The sequence below is a fragment of the Aedes aegypti genome, chromosome 3, assembly GCF_002204515.2.
Source record: "Aedes aegypti strain LVP_AGWG chromosome 3, AaegL5.0 Primary Assembly, whole genome shotgun sequence".
In the NCBI taxonomy this organism is placed as follows: Eukaryota; Metazoa; Arthropoda; class Insecta; order Diptera; family Culicidae; genus Aedes; species Aedes aegypti.
In genome coordinates this window covers 211,198,215-211,221,896 of record NC_035109.1, presented here as the reverse complement: position 1 = coordinate 211,221,896, position 23,682 = coordinate 211,198,215, and the positions used below count along the sequence as shown (strand labels likewise).

General features: G+C 36.0%; 1 protein-coding gene across 4 annotated transcripts in view; it reads right to left on the bottom strand.

The window, feature by feature from the left end:
- The window catches only part of LOC5572135, a 457,258-nt gene that overhangs the window by 191,785 nt on the left and 241,791 nt on the right, over window positions 1-23,682 (bottom strand). Inside the window, exon 1 of one of the 4 annotated variants that reach the window (XM_001660161.2) lies at window positions 6,683-6,861. The exons of the other annotated variants lie outside the window; for them this stretch is intronic. Within the exon in view, the coding sequence (XP_001660211.2) occupies window positions 6,683-6,797 (115 nt within the window). The 5' untranslated portion in view covers window positions 6,798-6,861. Of the gene's footprint in view, window positions 1-6,682; window positions 6,862-23,682 lie in introns of those variants that run through there. 4 annotated transcript variants of the gene reach the window in all.

Sequence of the window (23,682 nt, the reverse complement as noted above, 5' to 3'; positions counted from 1 at the left end):
GCTAGCAGCAGCCAACTAAATTTCATAGCAGGATTGCAAGTGCGTTGAAATTGTCTTCTCCTCACGTTTTTAAGGCGGATCAAGAATTTAAGATCATCGTCTATAATCACGGATTCGTCAGTTTGAAGCAATTTCAGTCATTTTGAAGCAAACATACTTGCTGTCCGGTGCATTGAAAAGACAAATATGTAGCTGTGATCCAAAGCTCTTTTGAGTTTGGATTCAGGCTTCAAACAAGTTTCAGTAATAGCTGCTATATGTATGTTTTTAGCTGTTAGAAATGAAACAGCTCGTCCTCCTTTCTATTCAGAAAACGAGCATTCCAATTCAAAATATTCAAAACAATATTTGAATACATTAGATAGACGTAATCTAATAATAATTTTATTAGTAAATTTTTCACCAGCTTGGACTGCTTCAGCCATAGTTGTGGTTCTAAAAATTGCTTGATTCAATTGTTCATGATAGTATATACTCATACACAAGAAGAGTGATAGGAAAAAATATGCTGCGTCATTTCATAGATAACCTAGGGATCTAATGTTCATATCTATTCAGAAAACGAGCATTCCAATTCAAAATATTCAAAACAATATTTGAATACATTAGATAGACGTAATCTAATAATAATTTTATTAGTAAATTTTTCACTAGCTTGGACTGCTTCAGCCATAGTTGTGGTTCTGAAAATTGCTTGATTCAATTGTTCATGATAGTATATACTCATACACAAGAAGAGTGATAGGAAAAAATATGCTGCGTCATTTCATAGATAACCTAGGGATCTAATGTCCATATCTATGTCATGGATTTATTGTCGAACCTTCCAAATTTGTATATTAGAGCGAATATATTTTGAGCCATGTCTGCCACTCCAACTATTACATCAACAATCCAGTTCAGAACAACGGATTATCTGACACGGAGTATCCCAGCAAAACTATCGTCCATTCCGGAGTCATAATGGCACCTATTGAGCTGCCGAGCGACGCCAACTGCCGAGAAATATTGACATCTTAGCCGGCTGCTGCTCGAGAAAGAGTCATCCACTTGGCCGTCCAATATAGACCACTCTTCCGGACAAACAGGTCACGTAATTGTCTCAATGAAATATTATGAAACACCATTACGCGATAACTTTTTGGAAAGAGTCCATTAGCCCTATCACAAACCAGGAAAGCTTGGGACAGACAAAGTAGAAAATCTACACCGTGCCATCCATGGCTGGGTCGCAGATAGTGACTGTTCCATAAACACACAGCGAGGGAGAGGACGACATCAAATATCCCGAAGCCATTCCAGGGAAGTCCTGATGCAATGGTAAGCAGCATGGGTGTAACTAGGTGGGTTGGTGGTAGACAACATCTCAAGATCTTTTGCTGCCTCTCAATTGTTTTCGTGAATTTTATCCTTGATTTCATCCGATCAAAAAATCTCTCAACATGCCTTTTCAAACTCATCTAGGGAATCTTGACAAAACTTTTTCTCACAATACAAGGAGTTGCAACATGAATTATTTCAGTAGTTCTAGCACAATAATTTCCACATAAACCCACATTGTAACTGGGCCATCTTTAAATCTCCATCGCTGATTAATAGATAAATAAATAAATTGTTAATCACTATGATCTCTACCTACCAAATTTTAAAATTCTTTCCATCTGGATTTTCAAAACGTTGATAAATCTGTTACTCTGAAAATAATTGAACCGAGACCAAGAGAGTAACTATCATTTTTGTGTGAAAGTAGTGAAGGCCGCTGCTCCCCACCCCCCATAACTCCTGACGGGAATCTTGGCTACGCCCATGAAAAGCAGACAACCCTAGCACGCCATCCTCCCACAGCGGACAAGCCATTAACTTTACCAATCGGCAGCATGGCATCCAATAGCCAAGAACCCGATAGCGATGATGCCGGGAAGAAACAGATTATTACACCCCAACCAAAAGTGTCTATGGCTTCCGAAGACGGGAGAGTTGGCAAACGGGACGGAAATTCCGATGAAATGAAAGTAAAGCTACACGTCCGTTTCGTGTCACGCTTTTGCTCGACTGCAACTGTCGTACATCAGCAAGCTGCCCTAAAACGCAAGGAATGGAACGAAAATTGCTGACGCTAGAAGGCCAAAATAAGAGAGATTGAATTTCACCCTTGAACTTTGTGTACAGAAGAAGCTTTTCAATACATTTTTTCTATCGATGAAATAACTAATGTAAGACTTTAATTTTTACGCGAAGTAACAACACTTAATGAATCATGTAAATTTAACTGGAATGGATCACAAGTTAAAATTGTGAGGAATGATTGAAATACGCTAGAGACTCAAATAGACGTAGTGTAAACGTAAAGCTAGACCATGCTGATTATTGTGGATTCGAATCTCATCTTTTTGTAATGGATTTTTTGACTTCCTAAAGCTAAGAACATCTTCGTGATTGCAACCTGGGTGCAAAAGAGACAAATACCACCTGCAAGTGCAATGTGTTCATCGAAAACTCAGAGAGAACCATATCCTTGGATCTACAAGTGATACAAGATTTATACTTAGATCTCTCAATGACTTATGAAAAACATTTATACTCAAATAGGCCCATGAAAATCTATTTGAGTTCATCGACTACTGAAGATTTCCTAAAACTCTTTTAAAATACAAGCGTGACTAGTGATTTCTCGAAGGTTTAAAAACAACCCATTCTTCTTCTTATTTCTGCATAACTCCCAACTGGGACAGAGCCTGCTTCTCAGCTTAGTATTTTCATGAGCACTTCCACAGCTTTTGACTAGGAGCTTACTTTTTTTGAGCACAGGTCTTCAGGTCTTTCCGAGAATTATGAAATAGGGTGATACCTAAAAGGGATTACATATTTTTTCTCAACAAAAATTTAAGTTCAACGACTGTTCAAGGTAATCGTAAAACTACTTGGACTACAGGTCAGATTCACAAGCGTAACGAGTGACTTTATAGAGCTATGCAAATTGGAATAATTTATTTATTTATTTATTTATTTACACCGTCTTCGATATATCGTACAGACTGAATTTAGTATATAAAAAAAGTAAAATCAATTTCTTTTCAATCAATAGTCATATAGGCTTATATAGTTGGGTTCTATCAAGTTATAAGTTCAACGACTTCTAACGGGACTAGGGGTGGCAAAAATCTCGGATGTAATGCTACCTTCGCTTAAGCGCCATGCAAGTTTTGTCTTGCCGCGAAGAAGTAAGTTGTCTCAAACAAAGAATCCCAGCCCGGCTGCGAGATGTCAGGAAAAGTCCTGATTGCTAACAAGTACGGAAACACCAGAACTATTCTTGTGGGGTTTAGAATTGATGTTGGCAAACGGGAGCACCACCTAAATCGACGCGCTACTTTTGACGTTACTGGAAGAGTGGCGTGTTGGTTTACGCTATGCCTACTAGATTGGCTGATTTACGATTGGGTGTCATCTTTACATTCATTGGCTACTATGTTGTCACTAAGGGCAGATTTCTTCACCTTCGCTTAAGCCGTAAACCACGTTTACCCATACGATTAAACCAGGTTTAAGGCCTAAGCGGTGGTGAAGAAACCGCTTATAAGAGTTATAATAATGCCACTTGGAGCAAAGGGTTACAATACAGCGAATCAATACCACACAATTCTAAGCTTTGATTCAGAGCACGATTCAGAGTTAAGAAAAAACTGTTTGTACAATGAATTGGAATTAGTATTAACCGTATTGGTTTGAAGTATCCGGATGCGTTGCTTTCACCACATAAATAACACGGCACCGCTCAAATGTCAAATAATGAACTCGTGCATTGGTCCATGGATCAATGCACGAGTTCACTGAACTGAACTGAACCAACTGAACTGAACTGAACCAACTGAACTGAACTGAACCAACTGAACTGAACTGAACCAACTGAACAAATTTGCTGAAGATCTTTCTAAGTGATCAGCTGGCCGCAAAACATGAGCTCCATGCTCACTAGCGCCACCTGGTGGCAAAATCTGACCAACTCTTCCGAAGATACCAACGTTCCAAAAACATCAGTATTTCGAGGTTTCAAAGTTTACATTCTTATACATTTTTGGCTCTGTAAACGATTAAACGCAATTGAGCCTCAAATAAGCGAACTAGCTTAAAAAAAAATAAGTATACGAAAAAAGTTTAATTTAAGTTTTGATTTGTTTTAGTGTATGTGTAGTATTTTTTTTTCATTTTGGAGCATTAAAAATCGAATGAATCGATTTACTTGAATCGATTCTTTGTTTCGATTCAATATGATGTAAATGGTGAATATTTTCCCATAAGTTGTTAAACAATGAAACACTAGCTGAACCAGTCTCTATGTGTATAAACATTTTGGAGGTTCAATTGTCATTTAACTGCAGGTATTTCAAAATCGAATGCAAATGCATATGGTTTTATTTTAGGTGCCTTTATAGTTTGCTAAAATTTTTAAAATTTGCTCAACGCTAGTTTTCCTAAAAAAACGACTCTTAAAATGAATATGAAACGAAGCCAAGCCTCAAATTATCAAGCGCACAAATCTACAGAACCAAAAAACGATTCGAGCTGATAACTTGATCGTTTGATCACCACCAGCGAGTGACCAATCGATCGAGTTTTAAGCTCAAACGACCATCTGGTTCTCAAGATTTGTGCTCTTAAAAATTTGAGACTGTTTAGTTTAGTCTTCACCTTAATCATTATTACAAACGACCAGTGGAAATCTTAATTTCAATTCTAGAAAGAAAACCTCATCCCAAAAATGTGTCTGATGACCTGAGCAGAGGTCAAAATTTACACATCGTCTTCATTTACTCTTGTTCTCTAGTGATACTCTGCATCCTCGACGACGGTAGGGATAAGCCATAGCACAATTTAATGCAGACTTAATTTTTATTACGTAATAAAGTGGCAATCACATTTTTTCCGTAACCTTGTATCTTCAAAGTGGCAGAAGTGTAAGACTAAATAGTAGAAAATTCCAAGCATTATCTGTTCCCTCAGACAACCGCAGAGGTTGCTCCCAGCAACTTCTTTGGAGCGAGACTTTCCTGCGCATTTCTGTCAATTTAATGGTTGTCTAACATTAAATTTTATGTGCAGGGTTACACGACAGAAATGAGTGATGGCTGTCTTCCTGCGTTCCTTCGCCCCAATATGATTCGTAATAGCACTTCACGCTGGGAAAATTCATAGATAATCAACTTAATTATGTAGCCTCAGAACACATTTACTATAATCACTGCCGTCTGCAGGCAGAATCGTTGGAACAAAGACGCGTTCCACCATCCGCTCAGTCACTTTCCATACAATCATCACATACCTCGTGTCACAAAGTAATGATCACCTATGTGCGCACAGGTCGTGCCTCTGTGCCTTGCTATATTCAGATTAACCATCACAGTTCATGACAGCAGCGTAGCTGTGAATAATTTTACATAGCAAATCAGGTGCTTCACGAACGGAATTCTCCGAAACAGAAGTGGGCGGCTTGCACAGCATTAGGTGTGCTAATCATTCACGTTTACTTCCCCCTTTCATGCCTTTCGAAGGTTCATCTGGGTAAAATGACGAGGAATATAACAAATTTTCGTTCAATCTAATCAAATAGGTGTCAGAATAACGTCGATACGGTGAGTCTGATGGTAATAAACATATTGAAAGGTGAACCAACATAAACGAAAAGTGTACCTAATACAACATATACGGTTTAGTAAAGGGACAAATGATTGACTAGCGTTACATAAATCAGATATTCAACATGCTTTTGAGGACAAGGCGTAAATGGCTTCTGTTCTTCTGGATATTAAGGGCACTTTTTTGCAGTTTCCATAGAAATATTATAAACCTGCACAATAGTAGAATATTGAATGACTTCTTGTACAATTTGTTGTCAGAATTACACAGCTTCACTCTCGGTCAACTGACAACTTCCAGGATTAGCTATATGGGCCTTCTACAAGACTTATGTGTAAGTCCCTTACTATAAGTTTTGTTTGTGTTAACACTTCACTCGTCACACTGTTGTATTTTGTACAACACTAGTGAAAAAACCTCGCTTTTCGTTCACAACAGCAGTGTGGTGGTTCTGACGGTGGCCAACCACGCGACGACTGGAAGGTTAAAGAACCATCCACGCTTAGACAACTTGCAGATGATGCTGTGCTCTCTATTAGGGGCCAACGATAGGAAATTTTGCAAAAATCAAATACCCTTGATAATTTATCCACTTGGACTAAACATTGAGGAATTGATTTTGCGCCGCAAAAAAAATCGGCTGGTTGTATTTTGTAGGAAGCGGAATCCAGCTCGTCTAGCATACAAGAGTCCTGGGTTCGAATCCCAGCCGAGCACGTGGATTTTTTTCATAATTTCATAATCAATTAACTGAAAATTGATCATATTCTTCGTTTTAAAATCGATCCTGATTATAAAGTTAAAGTGGCGATACAAAACAAGTACATTCTCAAATCTGAAAACAACTCAAAACTAAGAACAATACCTATCAATTTTTCGAAATCGTGGTATTATTTCGAACAACACACTCAATTCATTCAATCATGTCATAAGTCCCAATTCACCTCCATTAATTTCACTTTCATTCATAATAGCATCCCAAGCATCTTTCCCAAACATTCATCAATTTCGATGGCAAATATTCAAGAATTCAATATTTATAAATTACCTCCGCTCCAGCATCCTTCAGACAGTTCAAGCATGTCGCTAGAAAAAAAAACCGACGAAAATCTAAGATGACACCACCAAGGCGGCTCCAAGTGCTGACAACCCCCGCAAGGCATGACGTAGCGGACGTCAAAACTTATGAATGGGCCTTTAAATGCAGCCACAACAAAACATCACAACCAGCAAACGTTCGTGTCGTCTAGAAACTGGGTCAAGGCAGCGAGCGCGGATCTAAGCAGGCGGTGATCTTTTTTTTTTATTAATTTTACTCGGATTGCTCCGCCACCGACCGCTAAATCACAGCAAGCGTCTCTGCGGCAGCGTGATTTGCGTGGTTTGCTGGGCGTATACTGCCCATAGAAGCATAACTGTCCCATATGGATTTTTGAATCAATATATTTTATTCAACTACATGTTTAATAAATTACTCTATAAGACATATAAAATCAGCACACTTTGTTAGAAAACGTTGTGGAAAAGTATGAAGATATGAACTTTAAATCCCGAAATGAACTATAAAACGTGGAAAACATTCAAGTTAATATTTTTTACTGCTCTATGGTACATAGAAAGAAAAATTTAATGTAGAGTAAATCGAAGACTTATGTAAAAATAAACTAAATTTGTGTATTGTTACAGTATTACGTAATCGACCCGAATGACTCAAATTGAGTTGAAGGGTCGTTAATTAAAAAAAAAAAGCATTACGTAAATAAATATGACTATACATTCCATTACCAACTAAAAACATTTCATGCATTAATGAAAAATGAGAGATTTGTTGTTTAGATTATAGTTTATTTTGATGCTTTCAATATTTTCGGAAAATAAACTTATATTTACAACATATTTTTAGATGTGCAGCATGAGCGATCTATACAGTTATTCCAAGTGTGTTAGCTTGCAGAAATGTACTTTAAAATTATGACTATTTGTGTGAAACAATTGAGAGTTATTTTCACAATAACTACCCGTTCCATATGGGACAATTATGCTTTCATGGGCAGAATAGGAAAGTAGCAAACATCCGCTATAAATAGTTGCACGCGAATTCCGACTCGACTTGGATTCGCATCGCCACTCTTGAACGTTCCAATGGTAGGTACAGTTTGGGTGTAGAAGGAAGAAGAAGCAAAAGGAAATAAAGTGACGCTAATACGTCCCCTTCGTTTTGCCCTATGCACCAGCGTATTTATAAACCTGTTTGACCCATTCATTAAATATATTGAATGAAAAGATGCAGACAGATGTGTAGAAAAAGCCAAATCCGAAGGTTCCCCTAATTTTATTAGGGTAGATGAACTAAATTGAGGCAATTGCAAAATAAACATTCATAGAGATTGCTGTTGAACACACATATTACATTACTAGTGTTTGACGATTTTTTTCAAGTTTTGTTGGTTGGTTGGTTTGACTTTATTAACGAGATTTTTAGCCCTGGGCTAGTTCATCTCGGGACCAACGGCTTTACTTCCCTTCCGAAGGAAGTCGTCACTATAACTTTTTACGTCATATGTAACTATGTCGGGGATGGGATTCGATCCCAGGTCCTCGGCGTGAGAGGCGAGTGTTCTAACCACTACACCAGGTCCGTCCCCTTCAAGTTTTGTTGTTAAATTCAAAATTGCCTGGAAAACGATACATAATGCATCCATAAATTGTGATTGCTTATTAAATTTTATTTATGTTTAATAATATAATATTGTTTTGGTTTTATTTTCTAATCCTTGAAATCTTTTGTAATTTATATTCAATTTCTTACATTCCTCTTGAGAAGGCTTTTATAAGTATTGTTGCTATAAAAGTTCTTCGATCATAAATTTCTTCTTCATGCAGATAAAATATGGGGGCATACAGGGTGTCCGCAAACTATCCGTACAAACTTTCAAGGCATTCCTTTATGTAACTAAGATTAACAAATTGAGCATTCCTAAAAGGATCAATCAAATCTTGATGAGAAATGAGTTTGACGAATTTCTGAAGTCCATTATTTGTAATACCATGCCAAATGTGTAAGGGAGTCTTGGCCAGTGTTGACCAGACTCATTTCCTCGAAATTAGAATTGTGAAGCCATGAACTGTTATAACTGTGCGTTGTATTCCTGAGATGGAGGGGGAGGTGGTTTGAGTGTTGCCACGGTGTCTCTGGTAGAAAACATTAATATAAAAAAATCAGTATCGATGAAACACCCACCAAATGAAAGCTAAGGCTTTCTTCTTTCATTTAAGACCGGTTTGAAAATGTTCTATCGGAAGGTGCTGAACATTTTTTTTTTATTTTAGTAAGAGATACGTACCATAGGTGATCTTCTTCCACCAATAGTATGATACAATGAATCGCTTATACCATATGATGACAACTCAATAGAACCGTAGAAAGCCATGACAAATATTTCTGGACAAACATTTGAAAAGGGCTGGAGAGGTCTTGAGCCTTTTTTCAGAAACGTTGCTGTTAAGCCCTTTTTAGCTCGTCCATGCAAACTAACACCACTATCAGAAAGATTAGTGTTGGCTCTTCCTGATAGCAGTATTGGTAAGCGTGATCGAGTTGAATTAGGCTCAACAGCGTCTTACAAAGACATTGTTTACCTATGTCGATGTGCCCTTTTTAAATGTTTGTTCAGATTTCCATAAAACAAGCTTGTTTTTGTTTTGGCAGTGTTGCTGTTCAGTTGATTATAAATTCAGTAAATAGTAAAATTGCATATCTTTTATCAAAATTTATTCATTTATACACAACTAAAATGGTGGTAAATAGTATTTAAAATTTGGAATAAAAAAAAAGTTTAGAGATTTGTAAGATTTCCAATAAATATCCATAATTTAGATTCAGTAGTATGCTACCGTCTTAAAATTCAAATATATTTTCATAAGATATTGCTTTTTACGATTAGTAATAACCAAAGCGTTTGAAAACATTTACTCATGGATCATAACATTACCAATGGTTTCACAGATTGCAAAAAACAACTAAATTGGCATCAATGGTAGGGAAATCGGCGCTGCGTTATAACGCTTCATTGCTTAAGTTGTCGCGTTCTAAGGTGGTATAGCGAAAAAATGGTGCTTGTGTCGCGTGATAAGTTTATAAATTCATTGTTTTGGGTCAACATTTTGGTTTGCTGATTAGAGGTATGTCAGTTAATAATTACAATAAATATATCCCAATTTCACACCTAATAATAAATAAATATATTTACACTACACTCTGTCAGGAGACCTGAAACATGAAACCGAAAAGCCATGAAGACAATCGTTCGAAGATTTGCGTATTGTGTTTAAAGAATTTGTGTCTGCAACCGTTATCAGCAAAAGTGGTTGATATTATTGAACAGCACATTCTTCACGACATCAGGTTTACAGTCTGGTATTGTCCTACAAAAATATGTCGAGCTTGCACGTTTATTCATTCAGTAACCAGTTCAAACTTTTGAATATAGCACTGTATAAATATAAATACAATTTAAAACCTACCACTCGAATCATGTAATGATGTGAGAACAACAATCTCACCAAAACTAAAAGGAAAACGTGGTAGACACAGTAATGCAAAAAGTAAGAGCGAATTGAATTGATTGATTGTCGAATCTATTCGGTTTACCACCCAACTGAGAATCTTATTCAACATCTGTGCAACCTAAAAAAAACATTTGTTCGCTGATGACTTGTTTTTGATTAAAAAAATGATTTGAGCACCAGATGAGCGTTGCAGTTGAGCAGCTGTCTAAGGGGTTTGGATGTTGCAATCGCCCCAAACATCGCTTTCAAAATCAGCAGACCTAACCAATCAGTTCAGTGGTTTTTAGTGGTAACACATTTGCACTCTGATTTGAACGATAATGCAGAAACTGTAATAACGTAAATGTAAATGCATATAAATGCGTTCGCCGAGTGGTTAGAGTCCGCGGCTACAAAGCAAAGCATGCTGAAGGTGTCTGGGTTCGATTCCCGGTCGGTCCAGGATCTTTTCGTAAAGGAAAGCTACTTGACTTCCCTGGGCATAGAGTATCATCGTACCTGCCACCCCAACTAACAATTCAGAGCCACAAACAAGCATGCATGTTTAATTATTGTTCAATAATGGTAATGGCAGCTGAATAAAAAATTTGCTCTATAAGAAGCTGAGAAGGTGCTTTTTTAACACAAACTTAGATCAATGTTCAACGTTATGCATTAGAATGAACAAAAGTTGAATCGCCACTTATTAAACGTTTCCAAAGATTCTCATTTGACTAGTCAAGATTGTTCTACAAATGAGCTGAACAAGACATGTTTCCCCCAATTAAAAAGCCATTCCACTAAACAAATGTATATGTATAAAAGGATATTCAGAAGACGAACTAACGTTTTACTTGCGTCGCACTTCAGCTATTCCCACATGTTTAACATAAGCATGAATAAGAGCTGAATAGGAATCTTATAAAATCCTAATTCAGCTTCAGTATATTATAAGAACAGTTGATCCAATAGAGGCCAAAATTACGATTAACAAACACATTTTTTAGCAATAAATAAGCCTTGTAAAAGCGATCACACTATAGCTAAATTTCATAAAATGGACAAAATATCCGAAATTCGTGTTGAGTTCCGAATGCATTTCAAAGCTCATAAATTATGCTTTCTTAAAACTTTTGAAATAGCTGTTCAGAAAATAAACATGGTCAGTCTCCAGAAATGCAGAATTATTGTGGAAAACAAAAATAATCATTTAAGCTAAGTATTCCGAGTAGGAGCAAAATACTGACAAACAAAGCGTGATATTGACTTGATTGACATTTGTTCCTGGAACTTCTAAACTTATGAAAAATTTGATGTACGCAGGTCTAATAAATAGCTCGCAGCTATTGGTAAAATCTTGCAGAATCTAAATATGACATGCCAATTTTGTTCTAGTAGTTTATTTTAGATATCATTTCCATATATTTTATATCATATATCTATCAAGTTAATATCACTTTTAGCTATCCATATTATATTTTCTATTGCTAAGCTTTTTTCGCCTGCTCGGGATGTTTTTCCGTACAAGAAAAATGGAAATTTCTTTGACAGAATTGATTAAATAAATTTCTATAGCCAGCTACATTTGAAATGAAATTTCTTCACAACTGAATAAATACTGCGCTCTAAGAAAAATGATTTACTTGGCCATTTCCGAAAACAAAAAACGCATCAAGATATTCGAATATTTTTCTATTCAGGTGGGTTCTGAGGACTAACCCTTCAAATGATTCAAATATATTCATACAGAGAACTTTTACTTCAATGTACATATGCATAGGTTTATGAAAAATTCAAATAAAAAAATAATCAAACTATAATTTATAAAATTATTTAAGTTAATTAATCATTTTTGAACAAACTTAAACTTATTATGAAATTAGATTAATCATTTCAGACTGTTTTTACTTTGTGTAAATAAACATTATTTTGACCAACATCGACATAAATTTTCTCACTGTGCGCTAAAAATAGCCGACTGAACTCAGCTTGGATCAGCACTAAACAGCAGCTGAATAATATGCTTGTTCAGTTGTAGATTAGCGTACCATGTGTTGATTAGACGTTGTCGAATAGAAGCTCGAACATGGTTAATATTCAGCTATGAGAAGTTTATATTTTGCACTGGACGGTATAATCATCAATTCTAGGATGGCGTAGATGGCAAGGCATACCGCTGACGATTGGAAGGTTTCGAGTTCGAATCCAGTAAACAGGCGATTTTTAAATAAGATTGTTATACTATCATAAATAATAGTGCACACTACATTTATAAAGTGCCAAGAAAAATAGTTTTTTGTTTTTATTAGTCTTTAATTATTTTTAGACCAGCCGTATAAAAGCTGAACTAAATGCTTGAAAAACGTTTTTAAAGCTGAAAAATAAAGTTGGTATTCAACGACATGCTTTAAAGTTTCTCCAAATTTGTGTGAACAATGCTTTAACAAAGGTTGGCCATGTAAATTATTAAAATGTTATAAAACATGATGCTGGATAAAACTGCCATAATGGTGTTTGTTAAATGAGTGAATGTTAGTTGGGACACGAGATACGAATGCGAAAATGGCAACATTGGCAAAGAAAGCTCTCAGTTAATAACTGTGGAAGTGCTCATAAGAACACTAAGCTGAGAAACAGGCTCTGTCCCAGTGAGGACGTTAATGCCAAGAAGAAGAACGTTCAAGGGTTCAACATTTCCTTGCCCATACTGTACCACACAAAAAAGATTTATCCAATTTAGCTGGTCATCCACGAGTACTTTGTCACATACGCGTCCGCGAAATGAAAAAGTCTCGGCTCGGACCATTAATTGGCGGAGCAGTTCTTCAATTGTATTTACTATCCACTGCTCCAAATTGATCCAAATAATGTCGAGGAATGGGTAAGCATCAGCACTTTGATTGTGTGATTTATAAAGATGACCTTAAAATCATTCTTTTATCACAGGTGAGGATCATCAGTTGCCAACGCCACAACAAAAGTGGATTCACCAGACGAAACTGTCAGAAGCTTTTGAAAAATCGGCATGTTTTGGAAGTGTAATAGGATCTAAGTTTGCTAGCAATTGTAATTTATCGTACTGTTCTGTAAATTATCTCTTTTAAATGAAAAAATGTATTTCAGGCGCTTGATCATTCTGATCAGGTACATAAAAGTTGTTTTCAAACGAGTCTGGATGATGATTTTGCAGAAAAGTTGAGAACTTTTCAAAAACGTGGATTGCTTACCCAATTGCTCGAAGTTCCATATTTCCGCTAACATATCCCGGAGTTTTGTGAAATCACAGGAAGTGGTTTGAGCAAATACGGGAAACAAGCCAGTGAAACCGTGCATTTCGATTTTCAAGTTGCTTGGAATCATGTTAAGGTTCCGGAGAACTCTGAAGCATATGATCGACAGCTTCTTTGAGCTGTAGTAATGTACAATAGTGAGCATTTGTAAGCCGTATTATCCGTATTTACTTTATCGATATGTCGTGTATATAATTGGTTTAAATAGAATAGTATAGGTAATGCTAAATCTATATCCTTTTTAATAATTGGTTAACTATTCGTAGTACAATTTCTCATGGCTACCTAGATAAGCATGAAAGAAAATGACTGTGTGAACCATAAATAAGAAATCAGTACTGAAAAAACGGCATTGTACTGTTTTGAAAAAAAATGTTCAGGACCCCCCGATAGAACATTTCCAAACAGGTCTCAAATGAAAGGGGAAAGCCTTAGCTTTCATTTGGTGGATGTTTTAGCGATACTGATTTTTTTATATTAATGTTGTTCTACCAGAGACACCGTGTGCACATGGGATCCGACAGTTTCGATCGCGGTGGGCCGCCATTCAAGTTTCGGTGAAATGATTCGCACTCACTCACTCACTCATTTCATTTCACCGAAACTTGAATTGTGGCTCTCTGGGATCAAAATTGATCGATTTTGTGTGCAGTACTCAAGCTTAACCATCTGCTTTTCTATCTTAGGAGGATAGAGCATGGTTGTAGTAGTTCGTGGCCTCGTAGTTCGGAAAATGTTATTTTCGGGGAAATGACCCGTATTGTTGAGTTGTTGAAGTCCTGCTCCTTTGCTTCTTCGGCCACATAAGATGAATATTATTGGGAAACAAACTAACCAATTTAAACCATCACTTTACCCCGTCATAAAACCTGCGATTGTAGTAGTGAGAAGATTCATTTTTGACTCCCTCTCACCAAGCACGTGGTATATTTGTCAAAACATTGGAGGACATTTAAACTTGCCTTATATGCGAATATAGAGCCAATATAGTGCTTATTTAGTGCCTGTATGCATCATGCTTAGAAGCATTAATGATGCAGTAATAGGGTTTCTATGCAGTAAAAGTGCTGTTATTAGGCGTGTAAGCATTTGTAGTGCTATTATAAAGCATGTATGCATCTGTGATGCTGATTAAGGGCTTATTATTAGTGCTTATGGTTACTTGGAAATAATGTAAAATATTATCAGCATTGATTACTTCAAAATCTGGTCACCTTATTATTGGACTTCATGTGGTCCATGGTTAGTACATCTCGCCTACTCTGAGATAACGCCCTAAAAGCCATTGGTAGCCACGTGTGTAGCTCGTTGTTTCTGAGCAAATGAAAGAATAAGCATCCAAACCAACATCACGAGCAGGTAGATAATGATCCTTTCTTCCACATAGTGTTGTTAAACAACATGGAAATCCATTTAAATGCTCAGAAACAACGAGTTACACCAATCGCTTTTAGGGCGAGATCAAAAGTTGTACGAGACATGCTTCTTTCGCAATTTCTCATCGTAATAGGCGGTTTTTATCACGCCAATTGTCATGGAACGGCCTACTTTCTTGCAATGAATTATGCATCGTCGTCATTACACAACTGTAATCAGTTGCGTTATTACTTCTATGACTCACTTCTTCATTACGCAACTGTTTGGAGTTGCGTATTGAATCATTACCAAACAACGACGAAACCATGAATAGGACAAACGTTAGCAAATATTTTGTGCCCAGGAGAAACTAAAAAAAAATTTAACCCTGGGCTGGAAATTGAAAGTTACAATATTTGAGGGGCTCGAAGGAGTGCAAGTGACATTTTCTAGGTTTTTGTTACTGACACCCTTTTGCTTCTAACCCGTTCATTTCCATGTCAGTCGTTAGAGTTTATCGTCTTTACAGGTAGCGACTGAGTGCCTTAAAAATAGGAAATTGAAGACCTCTTGCCAGAAAAAAAGACCAAAATCACAAAAGGAACTAAATAGAGGCCGAAAAGAAACCAAACAGGATTCAAGAAAACAATACGAAACGTAATAAGAGCCAAGAGAAGGAGTTTCATTCAGATCAGACCTTTCTCAGAGATTTAAGACTTATTTTTTAGAGTTTCACGCTACATTACGATAAGTAGTACTGTATGTGTTTTTTCATGATTTTCCGAAGGAATTTCATCAGAAATTTATTCAGGTATTTGCCCAAGTTTTCAGATATTACTACAGAATTTAAATAAGATTTCAACTAGGGATTTCTCTAAAGATGTCTTCAGAAATTGCTCCAAAGATTCCTTCTAAGATTTCTACCGAAATTCCTCCTGTAATTCTTTGAGATTCCCTCAATTAAGCCTCTGAATTTTTTTGTCAGGAATTCCTTTAGGAATGTTTCCAGGGAAATACATAGGAAATTTGTCTGAAAAATAAATCAGTGAGGTATTTCTAAAGAAAGTTCTAAAGTTATCTCTGATAAAACATATGTAAATTTTAAAGTCACCCTTAATACCCCTTAAGGATCTCTAAAACAACTCATGAACTCTTATTTTATTTCTTGAGGAAGTTTTGTTGGAATTTATGTGAAACTTTAATTCTTGTTGAAGAATTAATGGGATTTATGTGAAACTTTTTAGAAAAAGTTTGTTAAAACAGCAGTAGTAATATTTGGACGAATTGCTAAGAGAATTACAAAAAAATAGAAGAAACTCTTAGATTTTTGGATTTCTGGGAGGAAACATGGATGAATTCTCGAAGGAATCAACATGAACAGGTGGAGGAATTCTTGCAAAGATTCTTGAAAAAAAAAACTTTAAGCATTTTTTTTTTCAAACACCCTGGAATTAATTTTTGAGGATTTCGTTGATCAAAAATGCTGTTGAAATCTTAGAAAGATTTCCTAGAGAAACGACTGGAGAATTCAGTTAAAGGAATATTGAAAAAAAATCTGGAGGAAATCCTAGAATTGGTAGAGAAATCTCCAGATAAATTTCTTGAGAGATCCCTGTAGGAGTTCATGGAAGTGCTCTAAAAGAAAAAAATCAGTATGATAATGAAGCTTTTCCTCGCGGAATCTGAGACAAAACTTTTGAAGAGCCTTTTTGAACCCGTTGTAGTCTTTGAAGGTTTCTTTGGGTTTTGCATCAGTATTCAATGCAAGCTGAATAAGGAAAAACAAGACTTTAGAGTTCATTCTGGTTGAAATAGATACTTTAGAGACCTTCCATTAAGAATAGTGACTTTTTACAGACTTGGATTAAAATATAGACAAAGTTGAAAAAACGAAATCAGTCCTTTATTGAATCAAGTTATGTTATCATTCATATAAAAAAATGTGAATATTATTTTATTTATATCCTTTTCAAATTATTTTATTAAATAAATTTGCGAATTTGTGTGGTTTTTAGAACTTATGGAAAGCGAGCTGTGGCAGTTCTATATGAATTACTCTGAGATTAAGTAATGCTTTGATATATTATATCACGAGTGATCGCAAGTTCAGGAATCGCTAGCACCATCACACTCGCGTTGTGTATAATTAAATGCGACTTGTATTAGATTAATCCATTACTTCATCCAAAGATTCTTCAATAACATTTTGATAATTCTCTATGGATGGTCCAGAAACTTCTCAAGAATTACTTAAAGTCATGCTCGCGGGAATTTGTCCCAATCAGTGCTGTTAAATGTAAAAAATGGAAAAATTGAAATGTTTATAGCATCTTTCCATGTGAAATATAGTATCAGCAAATATTATCAATCGATAGTAATATGGAAAGGTCACCGGGAAAACATTTGCCGATGACTTTTTCCACGGGCAACGATGATATTGTGAATATTCAATTGTATATTGAACAGATGATAAACAGAGAATTTGTTTATATAGAGAAGCGCGAATTCTGAAACCAAAGGTTCCAATTGAACCGTCAAACGTGGTTCCAATCGAGCAAATCCAATGGGACTCAAAAATATGTTACGCAAAAGAGACGATTAATGTGCGTTAGTGAAAAGCTATACGTAAGTGACGTCATTAATAAGCTTGGTTTCTTATGGCGACTGACAGGATGACACGTACACTAAAATATTGTTTGAATGACCTCAATTATTGATAGTCATTGCAAATGTTGTTTATAAACAAAGTCAAAATCCTCTCCGCGTTTCTCTAGCATAATCATTTTCTCTAATGATAAATAATTTAATTCATTTTTCAAATTTTCTGTTGATCTTTTTTTTTTTTAAATCGTGAGTAGGACAATCCTTTGACTGTCCTACCCAGGTGATTTTGTGCGTAGTACATGTCCTACCTGTCCTACCCACTTCCCGCGCCACTGATTTTGAGAAATTTCAAAATCTTGGTACACAAATGCATGTTGATATGATTTATAATACCTTAAAGTGGTCTCTACCAAATTGAAAAAAATGTTGAACGCAACTCGTTGCAGAACTTAATTTTTACATCACTCCTTCTCCTACAGCACTTATCATACTCGGCAAGCCTTGTTGGATAAATGTACGACTCGTGCTGTAAAAATTATTATTCTGCAACTTGTTGAGCAAACTACTATATTAATTATGATTTGATAGGTTGTTGTGACTATTACGGCCGATTACTATTAGCTGATTGGTAGTTATAAAAAACCTGAAGTTCATATACACAAATGTCTTTTGTGTCTATGTTCTTCAGGTATTTCTATGATATATCGTTTACGACTAACCAGCCGTTTTTAACAGTTTTAACAACTACCGTAGAACTAAATATTACATATACTTTGCAATAGGATTAAATGGACAGAATGAAGTGAAATTTGCGAAAGATAAACACATGATTAGGGGCCTTCCTTAGCCGAGTGGTTAAAGTCCGCGGCTACAAAGCAAAGCCATGCTGAAGGTGTCTGGGTTCGAATCCCGGTCGGTCCAGGATCTTTCCGTAATGGAAAATTCCTTGACTTCCCTGGGCATAGAGTATCATCGTACCTGCCACACGATATACGAATGCGAAATGGCAACTTTGGCAGAGAAAGCTCTAAGTTAATAACTGTGGAAGTGGTCATAGGAACACTAAGCTGAGAAGCAGGCTCTGTCCCAGTGAGGACGTTAATGTCAAGAAGAAGAAGAACCACATGCTTATTTTGTTGACATCAATTTCAGGATTAATTCTGCGTTTAGTCTTCTTGTGGCGTAGTTATGACGTGCTCTATCTAGCGAACTGAGTAGTAAGTTTGGTTCTTATCGAGAAGACGTGTAACTTTTTCGTAAATTGAACTTCAATTTGTCCATTTAATTTAAAAAAAATAATTTTAATATTTTTTTTTTCGCAAACTGCAATACTTTTCTAAGAGTATCTATATCACATATTGATATGCTTATTGATTGAGATTGAGTTTGCTGTTGCAAGCTAAGAAACTCACATAAGTAGTCTTTTTTTCAGTGTTTAAGCGTAAAACTAACATGTTTTTTGTACACTATTAAAAACAGGAACTTATATTAAATACCTCGCATGAGATATTTTGTCCATTTGTGTAGTACTGTAAACGATTTTCAGTCTTGTTCTCATACGATCAAACATGTGATATGATTTTCACGCCCAGCAAACCAACCAAAATAGAAACAATACTCAAATTTATGCCCAAAGCTTCTTTTTTATGCCAAAGGTTAAATACCGGTGTGATCATTTATAATAATATTACACAATGCACAATGGACCGAATCGACAATTTAGCCGGAAAAAAGTGTTGTCTCTGTTCTCGTCGATTTCAGACGTTCGATGTCTTTAGAGAAGTTATTCGTAATTAAGTTTTGCATCTTTTGAGAAAAAATTTGAATAGGGTGGCCCTTATTTAAGTTAAAATTTGACTCAAACTATTTTGTTTGATGATATTTGTGGCTGCGCTCTTCAGCAAACTTTTGAAAAATGTTATTTTGAACAACTTGGTCAAAGACACTTCTAATCAAACTCTTCATTTGAGTTAAGTAAATTAATTTTGAAAGTTTAAACTAAGGGTAGGCCCAAAAAATCAAAAACTATATACAGAATACGTCAATTAGGTTACATGTCGATTTGTTGCAAGTTTCACCCCTGTTGCAAACTACCCCTATTGATGGTACATTGCAAATTGTGGAATTTCATACCATGTGAACCTCAATAAATCTAATGGACCGTATGTAACGTTTCCTAAAGTTTCTAAATGTAAATGAATTCTATAGGCAATCCTCAAAAATCTTCATAAGGACCAAACTCGGTAGTATGATCCTAAACAAAGCGGTAAATTCGAAAAATATACATGGAATTCGCATACTAATGAACACACAACATATGGTTAGAGTAGACTTAAATTTGAAAGAGATAGAGATGTCTTCTACATTCTCCATGCATAAGAGTTGTGGAAAAAAGATTTTTAGGTGATTTAATGCCACGGTAATCTATGTCCTGAAAGTCGAGAAAACTACCAACCAGAAAAGACGCTCTTCCGGCTACAACTAAAAACCGGTTTTACTTTTGCGTATAATGTTTCGGAAATAGTTTTCGGTAAATTGATACATATAAACTGTTTTGACCCAATTACATAACCCAAGGAATGGCTATCCTAGAAACGAAGCTTCCCATTCATAGAACAAATTATGAAATCGACAAACGGTCACGATTTTCGACATCCCTCGAAAAGTGGCCTTCTGATAAAATGAATATAGTGGGGTATTCAAGAGCTGGCTCATTTCTGCTAACGATTGATTTATTCCGTCGGTCGAAGTTGAGATGAGAAATGTAGTTTTGTTTAACAACAAGCCATTGCATTATAATAGGTGGACTCATTTTGGCAAAAACTGATTAAACAATTACGCCGTACACTCCCGTGCATAAGTATGGGTTCACCCCCTTAAAAACATGCAAAAATGTTCAGTCCATATCTCTGTGATTACACGTCCAATTGAAACTCTTTAAGCCGCATTCGAAAGGCAAACAGTTATTCTTACTTCGTATGTATTTTTCCAAAAAACATTTTTTGAATTTTGTACACTAAATTTTTACTTAAAGCTGTGACATTTTTCAAAAAACACACTATAAAATCATATCTAATTTCCTCAGCATTGGATCGACCAAAATGTTAAATAAAAGTGTCTTTGAATCGTAATCTTATATTCTTTGAAGAGACCCTACGAAATTTTGGCGGAAAAATCTGGTAAGTATTCAAATTCAATTAAACAGTCAGTCAAGTCATCGTGCAAAAGTTTGGGTTCACCCCTCAGTATGGTGTATCGTTCACAAGTTTGGGTACACCTGAACTTATTAAAATCTGTGAAATTATAAACGAATCATGTACGCGCCATTATTTGCGCACAAAAAGCTTTAAACTATTAGAATCGGTTGAAAAATGTGTATATCTAAATCCCCTTTGAAGCCTTCGTTGCCCATCAAATCAAAGTAAAATGTTCGCAACAATCGTTTTTTGATTGAATATTTGCCGCAACGCAAAAGAGATTCGATATTGCAAAGTTTCGTTGAGTGGAAGTTCATTTTAAGTAGTATAATCCTTCAAACACGCATTCAATCGATGTGATTTTTTGCGAAGGAAGAGTAAAAAGTGTGAAACCGTTTTCGAGACGGTAGGTTTCGACTTGGTGCCGATGTGGCTTGACGAAATGGAATGGTTCTCTCTATCTCTCGAAGAAAAAGGAAAAAGGCCACATCTTCATTGATACGGTATAGAAGATTGACTTGGTTGGGTGGGATGGACGGTCCTAGGTTGGATCGTCGCAATATTTTGAATAAAGAAGTTCCTCTGTTTGACTTTGTGGAAGAAATCTTCCCAAGTGGAGGCAGGAAAGTAATGCCAAAATCAATCTCATAGAAGAAAGTTCATCGGAGTGTAGAGGGGCACATTATGATGGCTCGTTTGAATCGTCTCTACTCTGCTCGACAGCGGTTTGGTTGTGGCATGGTTGTGAATTTGTTCAGTGGAGCAAAAAAGTCGGTGACGAAAATTCTTCGTAAGCACCAGGAAAGCGAGGAAATGAGCAAAATGAAGAATGGACGCTCTCAACTTTCAAACCAATTGATTGTTCATTTTCTCAATCAATCATTGGAAGACAAAACCTGTCGAACAAGAGAGAAAAAACTTCCTTTTTCTGCATGTTTTTTGACAATCATCTTAAGATATCGAAAAGCGACACTTTATGGCATTTTTTGGTCGAACAATAAAAAACTGATAACATGTCTATCAAAGTTATGCAAACTATAATCAAGAGGAACGACCTATCCGAATAGGAAAAAAACGATTATTCATTTTATCAAAATGAAATAATAATAATGTTGATTGACATGTTTGTTCATACATTTTCTAAGAAAACTTAACATGTTTTTCAGTGTTTTTTAAAGTCATAATATTCACTAAAAATTTAGTATATAGGATTCATTTTTTTGTTTTTGTTTGTTGTAAAAATACCTACGAAGTAAGAATAATCATAGAGAAATGGACAAAACATTTTTGTATGTTTTTAAGGGGTTGAACCCAAAATTTTGTACGGGAGTGTAAGAAAATGCTTGCAGAATTCTCAGTGAAATTCCCAGTTTGGCGTTAATTCTGTGTTAATTTCAGGAGGGAAATGATATTTCTGGGAGAATTTTCAAAACCATCCATGAATGACTTATGACTGGTTTATCACAACAAACTTTTTGATTCGTCGCAGTTTGCACTTTATCAAGGATTTCCAGAGAAAATTATAAGAAAATTGATTCTTGAGTAAAGTTATGGAGTTCTTCATGGCAAAGTACTGAGAGAGTTATCAGAATCCATTCCTTAAAAAATATCTTATGGAATAACAGAAGAAAGCTGAAAAACGCTGGAAGTTTTTTTTTTGTAAACAGATTTTGGAGACTCCTTTGAAATACAATTTCTGGAGTATAATTATGTGTGCAAATACAAATACAAATACTTAAAAGAATTTCCGATGATGGTATGACGGTATGATGGCAGTGATGCATTTGAACGCGTCCAGTTCGTGTTCCAGTTCAATTTGTTGAATGGAGTGATCAAGTAGGCTTGCTCATTGTTCAGTTCAAAAATTTGAACGCTAGTGAGCAAAAAACTGAACGCATATTGTGCTGCTAGCATTCACGGCATCTTACCGTGCTAATGTTGTTTAAAAGGTACTCAAAGCAAGACATAATATATTTATTTCAAACTTAATTGGTTTCACTAGTGATTCAAGAATTATTTTTTTGGTAAAAACCTAAATCTATGCTTTGATTACCATTGCAGTGCATTGCGATCTGAACGGGACGTTCGAGAGCAGCAGTAGGCTCCGGCTCGGGAGATCACTGTCTACTGCGTTCTCGAGCAAAATTTAAACTTGCTTCGTTCAGTTTTGGCTCGCGTTCAGTTCAAAATGCATCACTGTATGATGGTTTAAGATATCATTGGTATCTTAGACTTAGACCTGGTGCAAAAAAGTACCATTTCGCAGTTTTACATGATCATGAATTATGGAGACCACCTTTCAAAAATTATTACACCTCTGTAGCGAACCAGTTCATTTTTTTTTTCATCGACCATGGGGGGTTGAAACAATTATCAAAAATAGATGGCACTTATTTAACACAGTTTAACAAGTTGCACCTAAAAATTATGTTTACAACGTAACCGTAATCGGTAAAACGAGTAATTGCAACGAATTTTAAAATCAATCAAAAAATCAATCAATCGTGATCCTACGAGCAACTGTTTTTACAATCTCTCCCGTCCTTAGCCATTTGTTATTTTTATCATTTTCTGTCCTGTTCGCATTTCAACGCCTAATGAGATTAATTCGTTCCCCCGGTGGGATAATAGTTGGACACTTGGCCGTTGGACATTATTGCGCTACACGTTCACCGGAAATTCACAAATAGGATTCGCATCAATTCGCAGCTTGTTTAAATCATATTAATTTAAAAGCTTTCGATTATCCTCGCTCGTTTTGCATTCTTTGCTTTTTTTCTCGCGTTTGTAGGCGGAAAGTATGAAGCTTCCATGAATTAATAGGTGATGGCGAGAGAAACACTTGCATAGTAACGATTTATAGGCTTACCTTTAGGCATGCATCAACAAAGCGAAAAATCGAAATTCAAACGCCTCTATGCTGGTGGGGCGCAGCGTAGGGCACGAAAGGGCTACCAAAAGGGAAAAGTTCTCTGTGAAGCGAAGCACGGCGATGCATCGGGCGACGTGCTACAAGCTTTATCCATATCAAAAATTAACTTTATTTTTACTTC